A 20,665-nucleotide genomic window follows, 5' to 3' on the forward strand; every position below is an offset into this window, starting at 1 on the left:
GCATTAGGGGTATAAAACAAGGAGAGTATATACTCTGTACCCTAGGTTTACACACTTTAAATGTACTTGTGTTTTTGGAACGTAACGTAACACGGAGAGCGTCTAAAAAGTACTACAGATACGAAGTAGATTGCATCCATGGTAGGAGGAGCCTAACAGTAAAAGCGCTTGCGCGCGTAAGATAAACCTCCCTTATTGGATAATTTTTCGGCATTGGTTGATTTGGTTCCCGCTGCAATTTTTACAAAAATCGTGTAAGCAGGTGTTTTTTACGAAAATTTTAAAAGAAAAGCCGAATTAATCGAAATTTCTTAAACCAATCGATACTAAACTCGCGTTTTTAAAGCTTTTACGTAAGAAAACCCAATTAAATTATGCAACCATAAAACGATTTAAATAGAGTTCAAGTTAAGCCTTGGTTCAAAAAAAAAGTTCTCCCATCCTGCATCCTCCTAATCATCCAATGTCACAATGTGACAAGAATTTATATATATAACCTTGTAATTGGTTAAAATTATTTATAGGCAAATTTACAGCATGGCCAAACGTCAAGCTGATAAGCAGTTAACTCAGGAAACGTGCGAAGATGAGGATGAAGTTGTAGAAGCGGGTGTTTTTACCCCAGCAAATGAAGCTTCCTTAAAAGAACGAATCATTAAAAAAGCTAAAAGAAGCTTACCATCAAGTGGCGTAAGTTTCAAACCATTACTTTACCTTTCAGTGGTTATTTCCAACTTTGTTCATTTAAGTGGTTAATTATCGTAATCTTATCTTTCCACATAGACGCCAACTTCAGCCTTTTCAGGGTTTGCTGGCTTCACTTCTAAAAGCTCACCCTTTGTTATAAACCCTAGTTTTAACCAAACTCCAACTAGTAACGGAAAAACTACAACCATGTCCTCTATATCTCCACCTAAATCAAATGGGGGTGATGATAAAGAGATTATCTATTACCAAAATATTAAAGAATTAAACTCTAGCGTATTAAAATGGTTGCAAGAACACCATTCCAAAAACAATTACTGCGATTTCACACCCGTTTTTAAAGATTACGAGAAACATTTCTTAGATCTAAAACAAAAATATTCCATAAACAAGCCGCCAATAACTAATAATTTTAGTGATTTAGCCAAAAGTACAGCTTCATCTTGTGAGTAATCAATCTTAAAACAACCCTTTAAAGACTTAATTAAAAGTTAACAAAATTAAATTCCTTTAGCTACAACTAAGACCGACTCCCCGGCAAAATTTTCCTTCTCAAATGCGAGCCCTCTTGCTCAGAATAAAACACCGCCGCCTTCCATTACTGGTGGCGGGTTTTCATTTGGTCTTTTAAACAATTTTTCAACTCCCGCCAAAACTTCAACAGGCACTGGTTTTTCATTTGGAAGTTTGAGCTCTAATAACCAAGCCTCCAACACGCCCTCATTTAGTTTCGGAGTCGCAAATGCATTAGCTAAACAAAAAGAAGCGAATAATCAGGAACCCGATGCAACTGGAGCTGCTGGTACTTCGTTAATCCTTGAAACTCTTCTGAGTTAGTTTTAAGACTAAAAATTACTTTTAGAAACCAAGAATGATAATGACGATAACTACGAACCTCCAAAGCACGAAGTTAAAATTGTCGAGGAGAGTGATGCCTTATATTCAAAACGATGCAAGCTTTTTTATAAGAAGGATTCGGATTATGTAGAAAAAGGAGTTGGATTACTTTACTTGAAGAAATTAGATGATAAAACGCAATTGCTAGTTAGGGCCGAGACATCTTTAGGTACCATAACGTAACGGTATCCTCTTTTGTCATTAACTCTAACCCTATTTTTTTTTTTTATTGCAGGAAATATTCTACTAAATATTGTTTTGAGTAACCAACTACCAATTAATAGAATGGGAAAGAACAACGTTCTAATTGTTTGCATTCCAAATCCTCCATTAAACCCTAAAGAAACTCCCGTACCAACTCCTATGCTAATTCGTGTCAAAACCAGCGCTGAAGCTGATGAATTATTGGCTAAGATTAACGAGTACAAATGTTAAGTTCTTTCTACATAAAAAAAAATAACTATACCTAAAACAATAAACATGTAAAAAAAAAAGTCTCCTAAACTAGATCAGTTTAATAAAAAAATTTGCTTTTAAAATGAAGCACTTTGAGTTTGAAGAGTGATTCATTTCATTATTTTCCTTCACTAATAAATTTTCGTTGTTTAGGATGGTTTTGTGTCAAACTGTTGCTAAGCCTACTTTCCTAGAAAATTTGAATGACTCAGCAAATTCCATTACTAAGCCTTTTCATCTCAGATTTTTGGGGTTAATCATTAAAATTAAAGAAAATTTTAATCACTAATAAATTTTCGTTAAGGATGGTTTTGTGTCAAACTGTTGCTAAGCCTACTTTCCTAGAAAATTTGAATGACTCAGCAAATTCCATTACTAAGCCTTTTCACGTCAGATTTTTGGGGTTCATCATTGAAATTAAAGAAATTTTAATCACTAATCAATTTTCGTTGTTTAGGATTGTTTTGTGTCAAACTGTTGCTAAGCCTACTTTCCTAGAAAATTTGAATGACTCAGCAAATTCCATTACTAAGCCTTTTCATGTCAGTTTCATTTTTTTTTTAAGGGTTTATTATTAAAATTTTACGTCCTTATAAATTTAATAATTAAGACGACCATAATAATTACAAATAAAAAATACAGCGTAGAAGCGAAATTAATTAAAAGAAAAGCAGCATAGGGGAGGGGAAGGGGGGGGAAAGAAGTTACCAGTTAATAAATTTAAAATATAAGAAATAAATTCTCATTTTATCTATATTGGCGTATTAGCAGCGAAAGCGGACAAATTTCCCATTTGACTTAATCCCGCTTCAATATGCTTTACGTGAATTTCCACCGAGTTTTGAAATACGCTGAAAAATGGAAAAAATTTATAGAGAAACTAAAACCATGGATAAAGAATGCGCGTGAGGAAATTTGTTTTCACGCTATAGGATAGGCAACTCCCTATCTTGAACGACAGCTTATTCTGTATATACTCTGTTACCGCTTCGGTTGTCAGCACGCGCAAACCTAGGTCTCTATGTAACGTAGCTTTGTACATGCTGTCAAGAGACAAAAACTTCAGGATCTTCAGGATTTAAAATATCCGCGAGTTTTTTAGCTCGAGTGCACGGACCTCTAGGCCTTAGTTTCAAATACGTGTAGTAGGCTGTAGGCAATTTCACACGTATTTGAAACTAAGGCCTAGAGGTCCGTGCACTCGAGCTAAAAAACTCGCGGATATTTAAAATCCTGAAGAGTTTCGTCTCTTGACAGCACGTACAAAGCTACGTTACATAGAGACCTAGCATTGCGCGTGCTGATAACCGATGTTGTAACAGAGTATATACAGGATAAGCTGTCGTCCGAGATAGGGAGTTGCCTATCCTATAGCGTGAAAACAATTTCCTCAGGCTCATTCTTTATCCATGCTAAAACTATCAATAATTAAAAATGACCGAAATCATCGTATTTACCTGACATTTTGGGGCTCTAATTTGGATTGAATTTCTTTTAAAGTGTCCGACAATGATTTAAATTCAAAAGAGTTCATCTCATTATCAGCAAGGCACTATTTTAAAAACAATTACAAAATGGTTAATTAATTTTCTTTAAAATATAAATTAATTAATTAAACGGACCTTAAATTGGATCATAATTGATGTAAGTTCAGTGATTAAGTTTATCATTCGATTATTGTTAACTTGAGGGAAATTACGGGTAATCTGATCTTCGACTAAATCTCTCGATTCATTCAAGGCTCGTTGACGAACGGAATCGGGTTGAACGACAGTCATCATTTCTTGATCCGGGCAAATCTCGGCGCAATATCGCTGAGCGTTTGTTAGATATTCGTTCAAGTCTTTATTCATGCATTCAAATTCCAAGACGTTGGCAGCGTATTTCTTTTGGAAATCCAATGGAATTGATAGTTGGTATGACCTCTAAAGAATAAATTACGCGTTAGTACAACAAAAAAATAATAAATATTAATTAAATTAATTAATTAATTACCAATTTCTCAGCTTCCGTATTCATTTCTTTTAATTCGTCCAATTTCTCTCGTTTGGCAGTGAGAATCTTCGAAAGACGAACCAAAAGAACCAGGAATTTTACCGGAAATCCCCCTAATTTGCCTTCTTCCGATGATAAGAGGTTGTTTCTGCCCGTGTTGCTTCCTAATAAGGGGTCATTGTCCTAAAGAAAACGTATTTAAAACACTGTGAAGTTAAAAATTGATTAACTACGTTAAAATTAATTACCAAAGTTGGACTGTTCATCAAAAATCTGGAAGGTTGGACTAAGAATGGATTTCTTCGCCGAGTTTTTTGAGCAAAAGCTGAAATTGGCATCAATTCTTGAGGTTCATTACTCTATTTGAAATTAAAGTTGGTTACTTAATTTGTATCCTAAATTTAATCCTAAACTTAACGACACTCACTAAAACTTCGTGATCCGCGATGGAAACTGTTCCGAGTCCCGGACGTTCCAACGTAACTCTGTAAGTGTTGTTTGAAGTATCCACAGCGTCTATTGAACCAATGAATAAACCATCTTGGGGTTTTCTTAGTAGAGCAGTGACTTTGGTTCCGATAACCAATTGTAAAGGAACGTCTTTAGGCAGATCTCGAAAATGAGTCAAGTTGACGACTTTTCTTTGTTGCAACTGTCGAATCTTCTGACGTTTACTATGAAGAGCCGCAATTTCTTCAGCCAGAAACGCCGGGGAACATCTCCTTGGTTTCCCCATCAACCTTCTAATGCAAGACCATTCCACTCGGGTTAATTTTCTCGTTTTTAAATATGGAAATGATTCTTTCAAACAGGCGCAGAACTCGTTATCTCCCAAGAATAATGGTCTATATTTAAAATTTTGATTATTTTAACTTCTCCCATTGATTTCTTTTTTTTTTTTCATTATTGGAAGATCCTTACTGGTCAATATTAGAATAAAACCATTCGTAGCAAACCCATTTATGAGCTTTAGGTAGCTTTAGAATGTTTCTTAATCTTGTACTGGTTCTCTGGGCAGCCAATCTCATAGGTGATGGTCCAACTTGACGCGGAGGAGAATCGGGAGGTGGTGAATCTATCATTTGAGGTGGAGATGACATTCGTGGAATTCTCCTGGGAGGATGACGTTGCGGAGGCCGAGAATATCTTTGTCCAGGACGCGGAGGAGCTGATTTTACAGCTATAGGACGAGGCACCACTTTGGATATATTTCTGGGTACAGTACGTGGTACGGAACGCGGTATTGGTCTTGGAATGGGTCTAGCCTTAGTTCTGGGCATGGGGTGAGGTCTTGACCGAACAGCTTTGGGTTGAGTTGTGGTGAGAGACTCCATAGTTAATATATTACCAATATCAACATGATCAGGCTTTTCCTCTTTGACAATACTCAAAGGTACTGAGGACTAAATTTTGATTTAAATTACAAGCAACTCGGATATTACTATGATAAAAGGATAGCTTACAGATCCTGGCGGTTCACCGGGTTTGTTAGGTTTGACAGCATTTGCTGCCTGTATGAGGCGGTTCTTGCGAGGTGATCGTCCATAAGCAAATGAAGTGTCTTCATCATCATTGAAAATTTTGCTATTTCGTTTACGTATCCTAACAGGCTATAATATATGTGTGACCAGATGAATCTTAATTAGTTTCAACATAAATAATAATGATATTTTAACTTACGTGATCTCTTAAAGGTACAACGCGTTTTCCTCCACCTAAAAACATTTCGAAAAAGATTTCAAATTTTGAGCTAAGGGGGCAGAAAGGGGGTGGCTACTATGGGAAATTTGAAAAACACTACTACAACACCACGGAATGGGGACATTGGTTTATTTACTTTACGACGACATAAAGATGGTAATATTTGAACTAAATGTTTTTATAAACCTGCAATGACTAATAATTATCTTTAATTATAACCCGTGAATGCTTTTCCCTAAACCAAGTTTGGATTAAAAATGGCCATTTTGAGATTCACACTTCCCGGGTACCACAAGCATATACAATGTTTTTCGTAGGGGGAAATAGGTCAAATAATTCAACATAAAAATTTTGCGCGCCATTTTTAAACAGTAATTAAATACCACTAATAACTATTGAAGCGCAAATAATTAAATTTAAGCTTACTTTCGGGAGGATTTTGCTCAATTTCGTCCGCCATGCTCTTCAAATTTTGAATGTTTCGCGTCGTCACAAAGCGTGCTTTGACGTCATCAATCTTCCTTGCCCCTTTCGCGCCTTCTCATAGGTCGCTGAAAAATAACTCATATATGGAAAATTTTATTGGCTGAAAAGACACACGTGTAATTTGTTTGTAAAATGGGGTCAAAATTACGCGGGAAATACAAAGGTCAAGAAGGAACGCACGTGGAGTCGTGGACGGTGGATTTTAAATACAAATGATAACGTTTACTTCAATGTTTGTTTTCGATTTACAATGAGAAGGTCGTGTAATTTAGGTTCGGGCAAATCGAACAAAGATAAACAAACGGCGAAACAAATAGATAAGAAAGAACCTAGAAAAATAGTGAAAAGCCCATGGAATGTGAGTTCGTTTTTAATTTTGTGAATCGATGTCTAACCTATTAAATTTATTTTTCTTCAAAAGAATGAAGTTGTCGACCAATCTACGTATAAACTCACTCCTGAAGAAGTGGTAACAAATTAAACTAAAATCTACATATTATAAGATAAATTATATATTGGTTTTCATAGTACAAAAGACACTTGCTTCACAAATCTAAAAACATTGAAGCAGCTAAGTTATCCCTAATTAAAAAGAGCCTAAACTTCAATTCAAACAAAGCAGAGCAATCGTGGGTTGAAAGCCCAGTTAAAATTGTACGTCATCAATCATTAATAAGACTACCTTAAACAAACACTAAAATTTTAAACATTATAGCTAGAACCAGCTGCAAGTAGTGTTACAGTTGCTCCTACTTTCTTAAAGTATGCAATTAATTAACCTTACTTTAAAAATGCTCATCTAAAAAAACACTAAATGAACACTTTTAGTGATATAAAACAAGGGCTAGTTGTTAATTTGGAACAAAATGTTACACCCTTACGAGAAGCTCAAAAACCATTCATCCCTGATCGAACCCCGTCTGAAATTTGTGACCAACTTGATTCTTTAAGTTTATCAAATCAAATTGCGCAAGTAATACCTAAAAAAAAAAATCTGTAAGCCTTGATCTAATTATCTTTAAAAACATTCTCCCAGCTCAAAATGGAACTTGAGAAAGAACGCGCGGCTCGTTTGAAAGTAGAAAATGAAGTGACAGAATTAAGACTACTTCTTTCGCAAGTCATTAAAGTATAAAATTACAATTGGGCCCTCGCAATAGAGTGTATCTAATTGCTAATTTAAACTATAGGAAGTCCTACAAGTTAGATGTACGCTTGACAAAGATTTCTTGAAGAAAATACCAGACCCTGTGACCTTTTAAATAGATTTTTTTTGGTTTTTATTAAGTTTTATTAACATCTTGGACTAATTGAGAAAAAACAAAGCTACTGGTGTTTTTTTATACCAATACCAACTTTATTTCAATGACATTGGGATAATATATGAATTACATTTTTTGTTTTGTTTTGTTTGGTTTTGTCTAACTTCCTGATATTGCCTATTATTTTCAAAATAAAGGAAAAAAAAAAGGGTTTATTACATTTTATAGTTAAATGATAAATCTAACAACTAACTTGTCAATATTGTAATTATACATTGGGGGAAATGATACATTGGTACTTCCAAAAATGTTTGCAGTTAAATCCATTTTTAATGATCATGACGCGGCTTAATTTTCTAAGCCTTGGTTCAGTTCAAAGGCAAAGGCTTAACAAGAAAGATCTCGAAGACTGCGGACTTAATTCGTAATTAATAACAAATTTGACTGTAAACGTTTTTGTACTAAAAATGATCTTTAGTTTCAAATTTCTCATCAGTAAAGTTTTAATGAGTGGCCATTGGGGGCGTGGCCTATCTATTTACAATTAAACTAATCAGGGAAAAAAAAAATAAAAATTATACTATATTAAAAAATTTGCCTATATTTAATTTTTTCCACCATGATCATATTTATTTTCAATTTTTACGAAATGGATGGTGACTGTATAGAAAATTCATCCTATTAAAATTTTATCTATAAATTTTTCGTTACTTTTCACTGAAAAATTTTCTTTCGCAGCAACGGGCCTTATAAAAATTTTTTCGTGAAAAAAGTAGAATTATAGGACTTTACTTATATCCTAAGCTCGATCCTATAACTTTTAACGCGTAATATTTGTTGTTTTTTTTTTATTCTTAATATAAGGAGTATTTTCGTTATTTCACTTTCGATAATTAATTTAAATTAAATCTATGTGCATTTTTATTATTTTTCTTTTTTGTTCCAATTTTCTACATACATCAGCGTAGTTAATTAAATATTTAATTTTCCTATCCGAGATTTACATAAATTTGATACATCTACGCTGTTTTCCCCATTTATCTCCTAAACTATTTGAATTTCCTCCCATGATAGAATCAAGAAGTGATATCTAGTTTATTAGAGAGAAGATATAAGATGCTTAAATATTCGCGCGCCATAGTCCCAGTCCCCCTTTCAAAATACAAGGGGGGACGTAAAAGGAGGCGCCGTGCTATTTCGCTGCCTCTCCTCAGTCGGAAAATATGACTGTAATTTTCGTCATTCGCGTCGTCGCGCTGACGTGAGTTTTCAGGAACCAATGAGATGCTGGTTGTAATTTAGAGACGGGGATTAACTCCGGACAGGCTACGTTTGGCTGGAAATATGGCGAATTTATACCTTCTCTCTGAGATACTAGATATAACTTCTTGATAGAATTGAATAGGGGACAGAAAATTCAAAATTGTGACTTGAATATTCGTTTTGACTCTCGTGCGCGATTGAATCAAATGACACGGTAGGTTTTCTATATTATCTTTTAAACGTATTTTGGCAAATTTTAAATGTTTTTGTACTCTAAACCCGTCGTCCATAACCCCACCGTTTTAAGCAGTTGATACGTGAACTTTGATACATATTCCCCCCCATTTACTGTTTATTTATTTACTTTGAAGCTCATAAGGCAGGATAGGATGTAGCATTTATTTTCCGATGTAGATTCGTTTCGTAATTCTAACCGGGTCCTTTATTACCATCTTTTTCAATGACATCCAAATTAAACCTAGCGGACTGAAGTTACAGACAGAACTAGTTTGTAAGTAACGTAAAATCAAGGATGAACCCTTGGTAACGTAAAATCAAGGATGAACCCTTGGTAACGTAAAATCAAGGATGAACCCTTGGTAACCTAAAATATGGAAGAGATTTTCACGCTCTAAGCCTAAATATATATATATATATATATATCCCTAAAAAATATCCTATCATTTAATAAACTGAGTTTTAATCGATCAATCGTATTCCCCCCAACTAACAAATAAAGAAAAAAAAAGAAAGTAATTAAACTAATTAATAAAAAAAATATTTGGATGAGAAGAAAAAAAAAATATTAAGAAAAAATTTGAAGAATCATATGATGAAACGTATAATGATCTGTAAATCACCAAAACATGTTCAATTCATTGGTTTTTGTAGCGGTTACACGTAGTAGTTGTAGTAGATTAGCGAATTAATAGTTTCTCAATGAAGAAATTTGTCACGATTGTCAATTTATTTTAACTCGAAGATAACCATTCCCTAAAATTATATATAATTTTTTTTTTTTTTTACGTATCACCCTTAACTTTTTAAGCTTTATAATAAGGCTGGCAAATCCACGGTGGCGCGTTTACTGTTGCCCATTAAACCCTTCCTGACCATAATCGCTTCTCTATTTAACAAATACGATTGGTTAGCGGTGGCGGAAGATTTCGTCACTCTGCCATTGGTCACCCCGCGATTAAGGTGGTTTCCACCGGTGTTTTGCAGAGTATTGTTGGGCACTTTGGAGGAGGCAGTGGATTTGTTGTACTGTACGCGAAATTAGAAGCGTTTCTGGCTTAAACAAGGATACTAACTTACGGCGGCGGTCAGACGGACAAAGGAGTAAGTACGCTACACCAGGACGGACACTATAAGGACACCCAATATACATCTATTTTACCTTGGTTGTATGGTTACCATTGTTGGAGTTCTGGTTAGCGCTGTTGTTGTTTGAATTAACTTGGCAAAAATAACCGTGAGTGACATCTTCGCCATTTAACAATAGATTCAATAAGACACTTTTTTGGGCAGCTATTACGAGAGAAATCTCTCTCAATGGGTGCGTCTATCGGAGTCTAAAAGCCTATTTAACGTTGCAACAACGGTATACTATACTTACTAGAATTAATAATTTCCTTGGTATCCATTTTTAACTTTTTCAGGCTCGAGTCGGAAGGATTGGGTAGGGGCACCGATGATCCATTCCGTTTTGGAGGAGGATCGGGTGGTGTAGGAAAAGGCCTCTCATTTTCGATGGAAGTTAGAGGAGGCCCAATGTCCGTGCCATTGGACCCTAATATCCTCTCCTCAAAATCCAAGCCGTCAATCGGCTCTCCGCCTCTATCTTCTTGTCCCAAACAAGTGGTTTTATTGGGGTGGTAACCATTGAGAACTTTCCGTAAACCACCACCTCCCCCAACTGGGCTATTCTTAATGGATGGATTCCTCATCGCGCCATTTTGCCGCAACGCTTTCGCTAGTGGCCCCAAGTGATTGTTTAAGTAGCTTAAATTGCCATTTGGTTGTTGGACATTGTCCCTTTTGACTCTACTGGTTATGATGACTGGATTCGACGATGCAACCTCTTCGCGTTGTTTTCAAATACAAATCGATATTAAAACCCAAAAAAGGGTGCCAGAAGTATCGAAGATAAATATACTTACGAGTGTTTTTCATGGTCCCATTAGGTTTACGTATGATGACGGGATTGACGGTGACGCCTTTCCTATTTTTCGTCACAGTCACCTTCGATACGTTGCCGTTAATAGGCGTAATGAGATCAGTTTTCCGCATTTTCTGCTGTTGTTGTTGCCTGACGTCTCCTTTGAGCAATTTGACCAAATCAGATTTGATATTCGCCGAGGAAAGTTTATCATCCCCATTCCTCCAAGAGTCCTCAAATCCGTCCGTTTGTTTATCGCTGTTACTTAGCATTAAAGGATCGTCGACACCTTTCCTAACAATGTCCGTTAACTGAAGCGGGTCATCGGCGGAATCCATCAACAAAAAGTCATCAACAATCACGTCACTCATAGGAATGTAAGGCGCACGCATGGAAAAGTCCTCCTTCTGCCAAATTATTACAATATACAAATTATTCCCAATTCAAATTGAATCCCCTCGGATATTTTCGTACTTCTTTCGAGGTAACCAAATTAAGCCTTTCAAGAAGTGACCCAGAACCACCGCTACTACTACTACCACCACCAACACCATCCTGTTTTGAGCTTAGCGAAGTCACCCTTCTTTGATTTGGACGAATATCACGAATATCAAATTTATCCCCCTGAAATTAATACGATTATTTAATTCGATATTCGCGCGAGAGAGAGAGACCCGGATATAACTTTACATTAACAATAGAATCCAGCAAATATTTCCCAGAGTCTGACGACAACAATGGGTCATCTCTATTGGTCAAAAAGGGGTCCTTATCAACCAGCAAAGGACTTCTGGAAGTCGTCACCAAATGGTCAGCCATGCTGCCACTATCCTCGTAATTGTTGTGCTTCTCAAAGAGCAAGTAATTGTCATATTCTCCGAGTAACATAGAAGGTTCCTCCGAGTCCAAATCGTCCAATAAAACATCTTCGAACAAATCTGGGCAAACGCCAGACATATCCAATGGAATACAAACGTCTCCGGCTTGAGGGGCCAAGTGGGTTAAATCTTCCGGTTCCTCCTTCGAAACTACCCGAGGAATTTTAACGTCAGTTACGGCTTTTTGAAATTTCCACCAAACTACGCGTTATACCTATAAGGCTGCCCCCATTTTCTACAAAAGTTAAGAATCCCGTATTCATATCTGCGGTTCTCGGAGCAAAAATCTTGTTAGTGTTGGCCTGAGGTAGAGAGGGTACGAATTCTTCTTCGGGTTCAAGTTCAGGCTCAGGTTCACATTCAATCTCTGATGGAGGAGTGGGTGTGACGGTTTCAGGCATAACAACCTGGTCCGCCGAGAAAATCTCATTTTTGCGTTCGATTTCGCTGATTTAGATTAACCCCAAAATTAGATGATAAGACCAGAGCGCGTTTAAAAACGTTACCGATCAAGATACCTTAAGATATAATTGACGCAAACCACACACTGAGGTTTATTTGTGGAACCTTCGTATATTATAGTACCTTGGGTTAACACCCAAACATATCCACCAAATTTAGCCAGAAATCGATAACTATTCGTTTCGCACTGTCCCTTGGCAAACACTGTATAGAAATTAAGAAATAAGCGTTACATTTCCGAGTAAGATAGTATCAAGAGGCCCTTCTTCTTGAGGTAATATAAATTACCAAAACGTTATCAAATTGGAACCGTTTTAAAACCCTATGCCACTTTGGCTTACAAGTAGACGTCGCGTCTTCTGTTCGTTAATTCTTTATCTTTAGGTCAGCGAGTTGATAAAATTTTACTACACTCGATTTGAACATAGAAGATACCGATAAAGAAATCTGTTTTTTAAACGAAATATATAGTCTAACTTTTCTTTTATCAATATAATGGATAAATTAAAAAAATATATATATATATATATAAAAACGCTACATGATTAAACTAAGCGACCTTGTATCAATTTCTCTGTGTTATAAAAAATAAAATACGATTATATATGGGTTGGGCAGTTAAAAGTAATGTTTTAAGAAATATTTTAAATAAATTAAGCGCTGTTAAGGATTCACTAACAACAGTTAAAAACTTAAAGCCACTGTTAAATAAAAATGCTTTGTTTAGCAAAACTAAATAAAAAAAGAAAAGTCGACCATCGCCAAATGGGTAAGTAAGGAGGGAGCGGCAACCCTCGACAGGTTAAAAATAAAACTCTACCAAAAAAGATATGGAATGCCACCAATGTACCCCAGCCAAAGAGTGTGTATGCAAGCGTCGCGCTTAAGGGAAAGGTTAAAAATTCATTTTGCAGAAAACAAAAATTTCTGTCGCATCTCCAAGACAAAAAGAACAGGCGCAAAAAAAAAAAAAAAAATATCACCGAAACCTTTTCTCATATTGATTTCTAGACGGTATTATGTTTAATTTAAAAGTAACAAATCAATAATACGCTTCCCACCCACGCTGGCAAAATATAATAACATCCGTAGCTTAAATTATAAAAAGCAATCCACATTAATATTGCGACAATATTTCGTTAAAGGATTTAAATTATTTTTAATGTAACTATTAATAAGGCAGTAACAAATTAATAATAGTGCTAGATTATTTCCTCGGGGAAATTGCTAGGCCTATAACGCGTGTTCTTTTATAAATATACGCTTTATATCTAATGTATATCTAAAAGGACACACCTATGTATAAAATTTGTCTCGTCAACATAACACGAGGTCTAGTGTGGTGGTTAGTATGTACAAAAGTAAACCTTTCCTACCCCCCCCCCCCTCCCGCTTTCTCCGTTTTTCTAATTAATATTCGTATCACGCCTAGAACCAGCCGTATTCGCAGTTATACTAACAGGGATAAATAAAAATGTGCAACGTAAAACTGAACGGCGGCCTAGTAAAGTAAAATTACTAAAAATTAGAAATCAAACTAGGCCGATCATTATGTTACGTTACGCTACAGCGGTACCGGCAAAATATCGAAACGTTCGTAAACAAATTTATCACAAAAATTACAGAAAATAACGCAAAACGGTCTAATTAAATTAAAGTTCAAATAAACCCTTCCGATTTTTGAAAAATATCACATTAAAATTAACAAAAATAACGGGATAAACCTTAAAAATTAATGTAAAATACACAAACCCAATTATTTTATCGTAAAAAACCTAATATATTTACTACTCAAAAATGAATTAAATTCGATTATAATTCACTTACCGATGAGATTTAACGGGCTATCGAATCGCAACTACTATAGCTATTAAGGAGCGGTCTATCTCTATGTTTTTTTTTATTTAAAGAGAACCTAATACAAATTCACTTACAAATTGTTAAGTGTAGATTATCATTTTAAGCGGCGTGAATCTAGCCTTTCTCGCGGCTCTAGCAGCAGGGAAGGAGAGTTTTAAAAAAGGAGGGGGTTTTCGCGTTTAGCTGTTTTTACGCAATCAGGAAACAGGCCGGTTAGATTCTAACATCCCCACCACCATAGTGAGTTTAGCGGAGAGCGAAAATGATAGAGAGTTTCTCCGTTCCAAAATAAGGAGGGGGGAGAGGCCCCGAATAAGGGGAAAATATCGCTCTCTCTCTCTCTCTCTCCGGCGAGGGAGGAGGGATCTATACCTATATATTATCAAAGAGAGAGTGAACTCATCACATTCTAAAGGATTAGGGGATTAGACGCGGATTAACGCGTTTCAACCAAGCCGACACTCTCCCTTTCGCTCTGGCTGGATCAGAATTATGTCAAATATAACACTATGTACGAGTATAGAGAGGGTATATCGAGTATAGCCCCAATTTAGCCATTCGTTCGAACGAACGTTGTTCGAAGATAGCTCCAGCTAGAGCCTTCTTCTTCTACTACGTTTATCGATACCGATGGAGCCAACTTTCTTAAAGGGGGAGTGTATCACTATCACGTTAAGCCGCGATTTAAGCTAGTTATAGATTGCGATAATTCATAATATAAGCTATACTATGACCTCAAGACGGCTATAATCGGATGAAAAATTATCAATATTTAATGATATAATTTCGACAAACAATATTTATCGTTAAAAATTTCGTAATTCTTGTTCGATTCTAACTAAATTTTTTTTTAAAAGAAACTATTCCTCCTTTTTAAAATGTTTAGGTACTTCCTCATAGCGGAACGTTGTATCGAACGAGTGAACGTGCGACACGGAAAAACACAAAAACATTAATCACTACGCAAAGTTTCGATTTAAATCAACAAGACAATAAATAATTTTAGGGATGTAATATCGATAGGATAGGTTCAACAACTACGTGAAAAAGAAAGGAAAAAAAAAAAAATAAATTAGCGAATAACGTGAAAGAAAGAAGACAGAGGTACAAGCCTAAGGAACGTATTGAGGGTGTATTTTTCTTCCTACGACATCAACATAGCTATTCTAAAGCTAAATGAGCTATTTTTAAATATCGTAGAACGTTCAACAGTGCCGTCTAAAACTGATAAATCCCCTAGCAATTATGTTTTGTAGGAAGTGTAGAGAGAATAGAGAGGCAAAAGTTTTTTTTCATTTTCTTTCCGTGATGTAGTGAGTCGAACGGTACTCTTGTGTTTCTGGCAAACTCTAAGACTTAAGGTTTCCTACTCATTCAAGGCACACACAGAGAGAGTGAGTTTTAGTGTTTTAAAAAGACCAACCCAACTATATCCAAGGCCGAATTTGAAGATAGGAAAAGAAAAAAAAAAATTTATCCCATGCCAAGCTCAGAAATATATAAATAAAATTCATCCCGTCTAAGAGAGAGAGAGAGAGAAGGTGGGTAAGGTAACGAGCTTGGTGTATACCTCCGTCTTTAAAAGATACGGTCTCGTCATCGTCATCGTGAAAAATGCCGACAACTTTGATAATGTTAAAGGTTTTGCCCTTTCAGTTTCGTTTCTTCGAATACCACCTCGCTTCAAAGTTCAAACTAACCTTTAACTCTAAATTTAAGTTTTCTTCTAAGAAAATTTCAGTCGCTCGTTTTAACCTTTCAACAACTAACCTTAAACTTTGCCTATGAAGTTCAACTCAAAAATAGTTTTTTTTCTTAGTTATTTATTAATAAAATCAAGAAGCGATATCTAGTTTACTAGGGAGAAAGTATAAATTTCGTCACATTTCCAGCTTTATCTCCAGTCCAAACGTAGGTTCGGAGTTAATCCCCGCCTCTAAATTATAAAGAGCATCTGATTGGTTCTTGAAAACTCACGTCAGCGCGATGCGGATGACGAAAATTACGTATTTTCCGACTGAGGAGAGGTGAAATAGCCCGGCCTCCTTTTACCCCCCCCCCCTTATATTTTGAAATGGGGACTGTGACTATGGCGCGCGAATACTTAAGACACCTTATACCTTCTCCCTAATAAACTAGATATCACTTCTTGATAAAACTAAATGCTCATTCTCTATTTAAATTTCTAAGCCATTAAATTTTAATTCACGCCACATTTAGTAGCATAAAAGCACCAAAGAACCAAATCTCTCCTCGATAAACCATGACGTGTCATTGAAATCGCTATCACTTTGAAGTTAATATCTATGCCAGACAAAACAACAGAACGAAACGAAACGAGTACCTCTATTTTTAGTGGAAAAATTTGGGAATATAAAAGGGCAAAGGTCGATCTCGGAGTCTAAGACTGCATTGTGCCTGGGAACAAACTATATGTAGATTTGTAACGCGGCGAAACAATACACATCAGAATGTCTAGGGAGGGTGCCTACCAAATATTTTAGGACAAAGACAAAAATTCCAAGAGTCTAATAGACAGACACGCTCACTGATAGTCAAAATACCTCATTTTCTTAAAAAACAAATTATAAAAGAGCACCACACCATCCCCGCTTATCTGGAAAGTTGCCATAAACATTCATTTGATGTGTAGCGAGAAATCCTCGTAATGCCAGAGGGGATTATTACCAGTTTTTATAAACCCCATCTTTTTTGAAATATTCCATCCCCCCACTTCTTACTTTACAAGATTAAACGACTAATAAGCTTGGAAACGCGATATTTTATATCGTGAAAAAATTGATCGTTTCTAAATTCTAAGAAAGGGTTATTTTAAAATTCAAAATAGTCGTTCAGTCAAGTGGCATACGTGACGGAAAAAAATTTTTTTTAATTTTTTTAACAAGTTTTTTTGGGTGTTATCCAAAGTATTTCCGATTTATTGTAGTTACGTTACGTAGTATCGAGTTGTTAAAAAGAAATTTTTTCTAAAAAAAAACAAAACTGAGCGATTTGAGAGAAAAACTTCGGTTTAGGTCGGTAAAAGGGGTAATAATTTTTTGGGGTGGTTTTTTTCTCTAAAATAGTTCCACCTCTGTCTGACACACGTTAAAACGTCGTCTTTTTCGTGTTAAGAACGTTATTTACGAGTTTTAGTTTAGTTTAAAAAAATTAAATAGAATAGGCCTATAACTCGTAGTAAACTCAGTGTCAATAACCCCTTACAAGTTAGCAAAGCAAAACAGTCAAAAATTGTCAATGACTAATATTTTCTACAATTTGTATCCGTCAAAACAATCGTAACGATTTTGGATTTCACGTTTTTTTATGGATTTTGATGAAACGTTACCTTCCCAAAGAGAATTAAAATATAAACAAGAATCAACTCACGAATTTTGTAGCTCTTTTCCATGACTTTACAATCAGCCACGTGAAAATACAAGTACACCGATTTCCCCAAAAGTTCGTCACTCTTATATCCAAGTATATCGGCAATCCTAAATGAACAAATAGAATAGACAAAATAAATAATTATAAATTAGTAAATTACATTCTAAAATCGAAAAAACTATCTACAAAAGCATCTTTATCTATCAATTTGTTTTTGTAAAATCAACTTACCGATCATCGACATAGGTGAATTTCATGTCTAAACTATGTCTACTGAGGAAAGTTTGTTTTCCCAATGGCACTTCGATATTTGATGGGTGAGGAATCGGTTCTCCTATCGTTAGAAAACACTTTAACGATGGATTCCCCTCTTTGGCTGAGCTGCCGCCGCTTGATTTCTCTTTCGAGGGAGCGGGATCCCTGTTGATTTTTAAAGATGGTTTTTTCAAGATACGCCCAGTGAAGTGAATAACTTTGTAAGAAGCCGATCTCAATGTTAAGCAGCGTCCCTTTCCATTCAGTGTGTTTTTCATTCGAACGAAAAGGGAAAATGGCACGATAGAATCCTTCTCTTCAGTTTTTAAGCTCAAAAGTTCTTTTATATCATCATGGTCGCAAGGATGGCTGTAGTCAAAGATGCTGTTACCCATTAAGTCAGTCTGACAAAAGATAATTAGAAAAGTTTCACGAATAAATAAGTTTTAGTCCAAACTAGGCTTAGCGGGTTTTAGTGCAAACTAGGCTTAGCGGGTTTTAGTGCAAACTAGGCTTAGCGGGTTTTAGTGCAAACTAGGCTTAGGGGTTTTAGTGCGAACTAGGCTTAGGGGTTTTAGTGCAAACTAGGCTTAGGGGTTTTAGACCGAACTAGGCTTAGGGGTTTTAGACCGAACTAGGCTTAGGGGTTTTAGACCGAACTAGGCTTAGGGGTTTTAGACCGAACTAGGCTTAGGGGTTTTAGTGCAAACTAGGCTTAGGGGTTTTAGTGCAAACTAGGCTTAGGGGTTTTAGACCGAACTAGGCTTAGGGGTTTTAGACCGAACTAGGCTTAGGGGTTTTAGACCGAACTAGGCTTAGGGGTTTTAGACCGAACTAGGCTTAGGGGTTTTAGACCGAACTAGGCTTAGGGGTTTTAGACCGAACTAGGCTTAGGGGTTTTAGACCGAACTAGGCTTAGGGGTTTTAGACCGAACTAGGCTTAGGGGTTTTAGACCGAACTAGGCTTAGGGGTTTTAGACCGAACTAGGCTTAGGGGTTTTAGACCGAACTAGGCTTAGGGGTTTTAGACCGAACTAGGCTTAGGGGTTTTAGAACGAACTAGGCTTAGGGGGTTTTAGACCGAACTAGGCTTAGCGGTTTTTAGACCGAACTAGGCTTAGCGGTTTTTAGACCGAACTAGGCTTAGCGGTTTTTAGACCGAACTAGGCTTAGCGGTTTTTAGACCGAACTAGGCTTAGCGGTTTTTAGACCGAACTAGGCTTAGCGGTTTTTAGACCGAACTAGGCTTAGCGGTTTTTAGACCGAACTAGGCTTAGCGGTTTTTAGACCGAACTAGGCTTAGCGGTTTTTAGACCGAACTAGGCTTAGCGGTTTTTAGACCGAACTAGGCTTAGCGGTTTTTAGACCGAACTAGGCTTAGCGGTTTTTAGACCAAACTAGGCTTAGCGGTTTTTAGACCAAACTAGGCTTAGCTGTTTTAGTGCAAACTAGGCTTAGCTGTTTTAGTGCAAACTAGGCTTAGCTGTTTTAGTGCAAACTAGGCTTAGCGGTTTTAGGCCAAACTAGGCTTAGCGGTTTTAGGCCAAACTAGGCTTAGCTTTTGGAGCTAATATTTAGGGTTTTAAATCTTATTAAGTTTAATATTAATTTGACACTTACTTGTGATAGGCCTAGATATAAGTCAATATTTTCAGAGAGATAAACCATATCTCCATCCTGCGACATTACAAGTAAAAATCCATCCAATGATTTCAGGTACAGAGTTTCCATGGGGTTAAGCGGCTTCTTTTTGATATATTCTATAGAATTTTAAACCAAAAGTTATCACATAAATGATTAGATTTAAAAGGAAGGGGGGGGGGAATTCACACTTTAGATAAAAAAGTTACTTTATTAATAATTTCTCTTACCAATATCGGGATCTACAAATGATCTAATTTTCAAAAAACTAATGGCTATTCTCATGATGGAGGCTTTATCCATTTGAGTCAGTGCCGATGGTGGTAATGGCAACTGAGAAGCCATTTCAAAGAAAATCTCAGTTTCTTTGCTACGTCTACATCTTGCAGCGTCTCTAGATTTTTCCTTGCGTTTCTCAGAGTTTCTACATATTGACAACTCATTAGACCCGAAAGTCTCATAATATTCGTGACAGTATAACAATAAATACCTTCTTTTCACTGGCTTAATAGCTGACGGAAGTTTTTTGGCAACTTTAGCATCGCACATGGTGATTTTTTTAAAAGTTTTTTTGGCCTTCGGGAGTCAAATAACAAGGTCAAATTATGTAAATTACGGTTAAACGACTTTGACGTTTGGTAACAAAGATTGTTTTCGGTAGAAAAACCTCACACTCAACACAGTCTCGAAACACTGTCGAGGATTGTATTGAAAATATGAGGAAATGTTTAGTAGTAGTAGAAAAATGTTGCCAAGGCTTAACCTATCAAAATATTTGGAGAAATCGTCTCTCTTCGAGTTTTAACGAAGGAGTTCTGGGAAGAAGCGAGCTTAGAATGCTAATGAATGGCTGCAAATACTCGTCGCGGAGTACACGGACGCACAAAGAGTCAAAATTTAGGCCTTTGTTTTACTCCGATTAATCATTTTGATTACCGAGAAATAACTCGTTATCGCGAAGATTACATGATTATCTAATTATCACCTTTTAAACTCGAACATTTTGATTATCAAAGGATTGTAAAGTATCTATTGTTTTACGCGTTGGAGCGTGGATAAAAATTCTAATCCACCTTACCAGATGTTAATCACGGCTCGATTTATGGCTGCCCGAAACACTTGTAAAAATATAATAAAAATGGCGGAAGTATCCATCCAGATTTTTCTCTGTTTACTTCCAGCCTCCCCGTTCACTACTTACTACCCTCCCTGTACAAATTACGATCCCGCCAAATTTGAAAGTTCCGTCCCGT

At 36.2% G+C, this 20,665-nt stretch overlaps 4 protein-coding genes across 10 annotated transcripts; 2 read left to right on the forward strand and 2 right to left on the reverse strand.

The window, feature by feature from the left end:
• Window positions 1-35: 35 nt before the first annotated feature.
• Nup50 (nuclear pore complex protein Nup50) lies at window positions 36-2,145 on the forward strand. Of its 5 annotated transcripts, none has more exons than XM_089853345.1 (6): window positions 36-176; window positions 525-690; window positions 784-1,150; window positions 1,220-1,507; window positions 1,568-1,771; window positions 1,838-2,145. In XM_089853345.1, the coding sequence occupies exons 2-6, from the start codon at window positions 538-540 to the stop codon at window positions 2,035-2,037; spliced, it is 1,212 nt and encodes a 403-aa protein (XP_089709471.1). In that variant the 5' UTR covers window positions 36-176; window positions 525-537; the 3' UTR covers window positions 2,038-2,145. The 5 variants fall into 5 exon arrangements, with proteins under 5 accessions (XP_089709471.1, XP_089709469.1, XP_089709468.1 ...); XM_089853343.1 differs by having other exon boundaries at window positions 119-254; XM_089853342.1 differs by lacking the exon at window positions 36-176 and adding an exon at window positions 198-353.
• Window positions 2,146-2,605: 460 nt separating this feature from the next.
• Window positions 2,606-6,305, reverse strand: LOC149623267 (protein lin-9 homolog). The gene is made up of 10 exons (XM_089852723.1): window positions 6,181-6,305; window positions 5,734-5,768; window positions 5,517-5,663; window positions 4,975-5,456; window positions 4,481-4,898; window positions 4,302-4,412; window positions 4,054-4,236; window positions 3,681-3,983; window positions 3,516-3,610; window positions 2,606-2,909 (listed from the first exon to the last, which is right to left on the reverse strand). The coding sequence occupies exons 1-10, from the start codon at window positions 6,212-6,214 to the stop codon at window positions 2,810-2,812; spliced, it is 1,908 nt and encodes a 635-aa protein (XP_089708849.1). The 5' UTR covers window positions 6,215-6,305; the 3' UTR covers window positions 2,606-2,809.
• A 49-nt stretch (window positions 6,306-6,354) lies between these two features.
• On the forward strand, window positions 6,355-9,568 carry LOC149623268 (uncharacterized). 2 transcript variants are annotated; one of them, XM_089852730.1, is made up of 7 exons: window positions 6,355-6,598; window positions 6,662-6,709; window positions 6,769-6,894; window positions 6,956-7,002; window positions 7,069-7,213; window positions 7,277-7,369; window positions 7,431-9,568. In XM_089852730.1, the coding sequence occupies exons 1-7, from the start codon at window positions 6,491-6,493 to the stop codon at window positions 7,500-7,502; spliced, it is 639 nt and encodes a 212-aa protein (XP_089708856.1). In that variant the 5' UTR covers window positions 6,355-6,490; the 3' UTR covers window positions 7,503-9,568. The 2 variants fall into 2 exon arrangements, with proteins under 2 accessions (XP_089708856.1, XP_089708857.1); XM_089852731.1 differs by lacking the exon at window positions 6,769-6,894.
• LOC149623269 (hypoxia-inducible factor 1-alpha-like) lies at window positions 7,574-20,583 on the reverse strand. Of its 2 annotated transcripts, XM_089852700.1 has the most exons (13): window positions 19,903-20,583; window positions 19,643-19,836; window positions 19,392-19,531; window positions 17,748-18,175; window positions 17,517-17,623; window positions 12,323-12,470; window positions 12,019-12,251; window positions 11,617-11,954; window positions 11,401-11,550; window positions 10,928-11,333; window positions 10,384-10,848; window positions 10,165-10,295; window positions 7,574-10,031 (listed from the first exon to the last, which is right to left on the reverse strand). In XM_089852700.1, exons 1-13 carry the CDS (start codon window positions 19,959-19,961, stop codon window positions 9,816-9,818), a joined length of 3,015 nt encoding a protein of 1,004 aa, XP_089708826.1. In that variant the 5' UTR covers window positions 19,962-20,583; the 3' UTR covers window positions 7,574-9,815. The 2 variants fall into 2 exon arrangements, with proteins under 2 accessions (XP_089708826.1, XP_089708827.1); XM_089852701.1 differs by lacking the exon at window positions 10,165-10,295.
• Between the last annotated feature and the right edge of the window lie 82 nt (window positions 20,584-20,665).

Source organism: Phalangium opilio, unplaced genomic scaffold, assembly GCF_054372755.1.
Source record: "Phalangium opilio isolate 3A_F unplaced genomic scaffold, DU_Popi_V2 ptg000113l_1, whole genome shotgun sequence".
NCBI classification, from domain to species: domain Eukaryota; kingdom Metazoa; phylum Arthropoda; class Arachnida; order Opiliones; family Phalangiidae; genus Phalangium; species Phalangium opilio.

Bases quoted from the DNA above. Each gene is read 5' to 3' on its own strand.
- Nup50 (XM_089853345.1), top strand. From the start codon at position 538: ATGGCCAAACGTCAAGCTGATAAGCAGTTAACTCAGGAAACGTGCGAA. The intron at 1,151-1,219 runs GTGAGTAATCAA...AAATTCCTTTAG, and splicing joins CAAAAGTACAGCTTCATCTT to CTACAACTAAGACCGACTCC. The intron at 1,508-1,567 runs GTACTTCGTTAA...AATTACTTTTAG, and splicing joins CGATGCAACTGGAGCTGCTG to AAACCAAGAATGATAATGAC.
- LOC149623267 (XM_089852723.1), bottom strand. From the start codon at position 6,214: ATGGCGGACGAAATTGAGCAAAATCCTCCCGAAA. The intron at 3,984-4,053 runs GTAATTAATTAA...TTTATTCTTTAG, and splicing joins ATACGGAAGCTGAGAAATTG to AGGTCATACCAACTATCAAT. The intron at 2,910-3,515 runs GTAAATACGATG...TCCATTTTTCAG, and splicing joins TTAGAGCCCCAAAATGTCAG to CGTATTTCAAAACTCGGTGG.
- LOC149623268 (XM_089852730.1), top strand. From the start codon at position 6,491: ATGAGAAGGTCGTGTAATTTAGGTTCGGGCAAATCGAACAAAGATAAA. The intron at 6,710-6,768 runs GTAACAAATTAA...TGGTTTTCATAG, and splicing joins AACTCACTCCTGAAGAAGTG to TACAAAAGACACTTGCTTCA. The intron at 7,370-7,430 runs GTATAAAATTAC...TTTAAACTATAG, and splicing joins TTCTTTCGCAAGTCATTAAA to GAAGTCCTACAAGTTAGATG.
- LOC149623269 (XM_089852700.1), bottom strand. From the start codon at position 19,961: ATGTGCGATGCTAAAGTTGCCAAAAAACTTCCGTCAGCTATTAAGCCA. The intron at 18,176-19,391 runs GTAAGTGTCAAA...ATCTTTTGTCAG, and splicing joins TATATCTAGGCCTATCACAA to ACTGACTTAATGGGTAACAG. The intron at 12,471-17,516 runs GTGAGTTGATTC...ATTTCTATACAG, and splicing joins GGAAAAGAGCTACAAAATTC to TGTTTGCCAAGGGACAGTGC.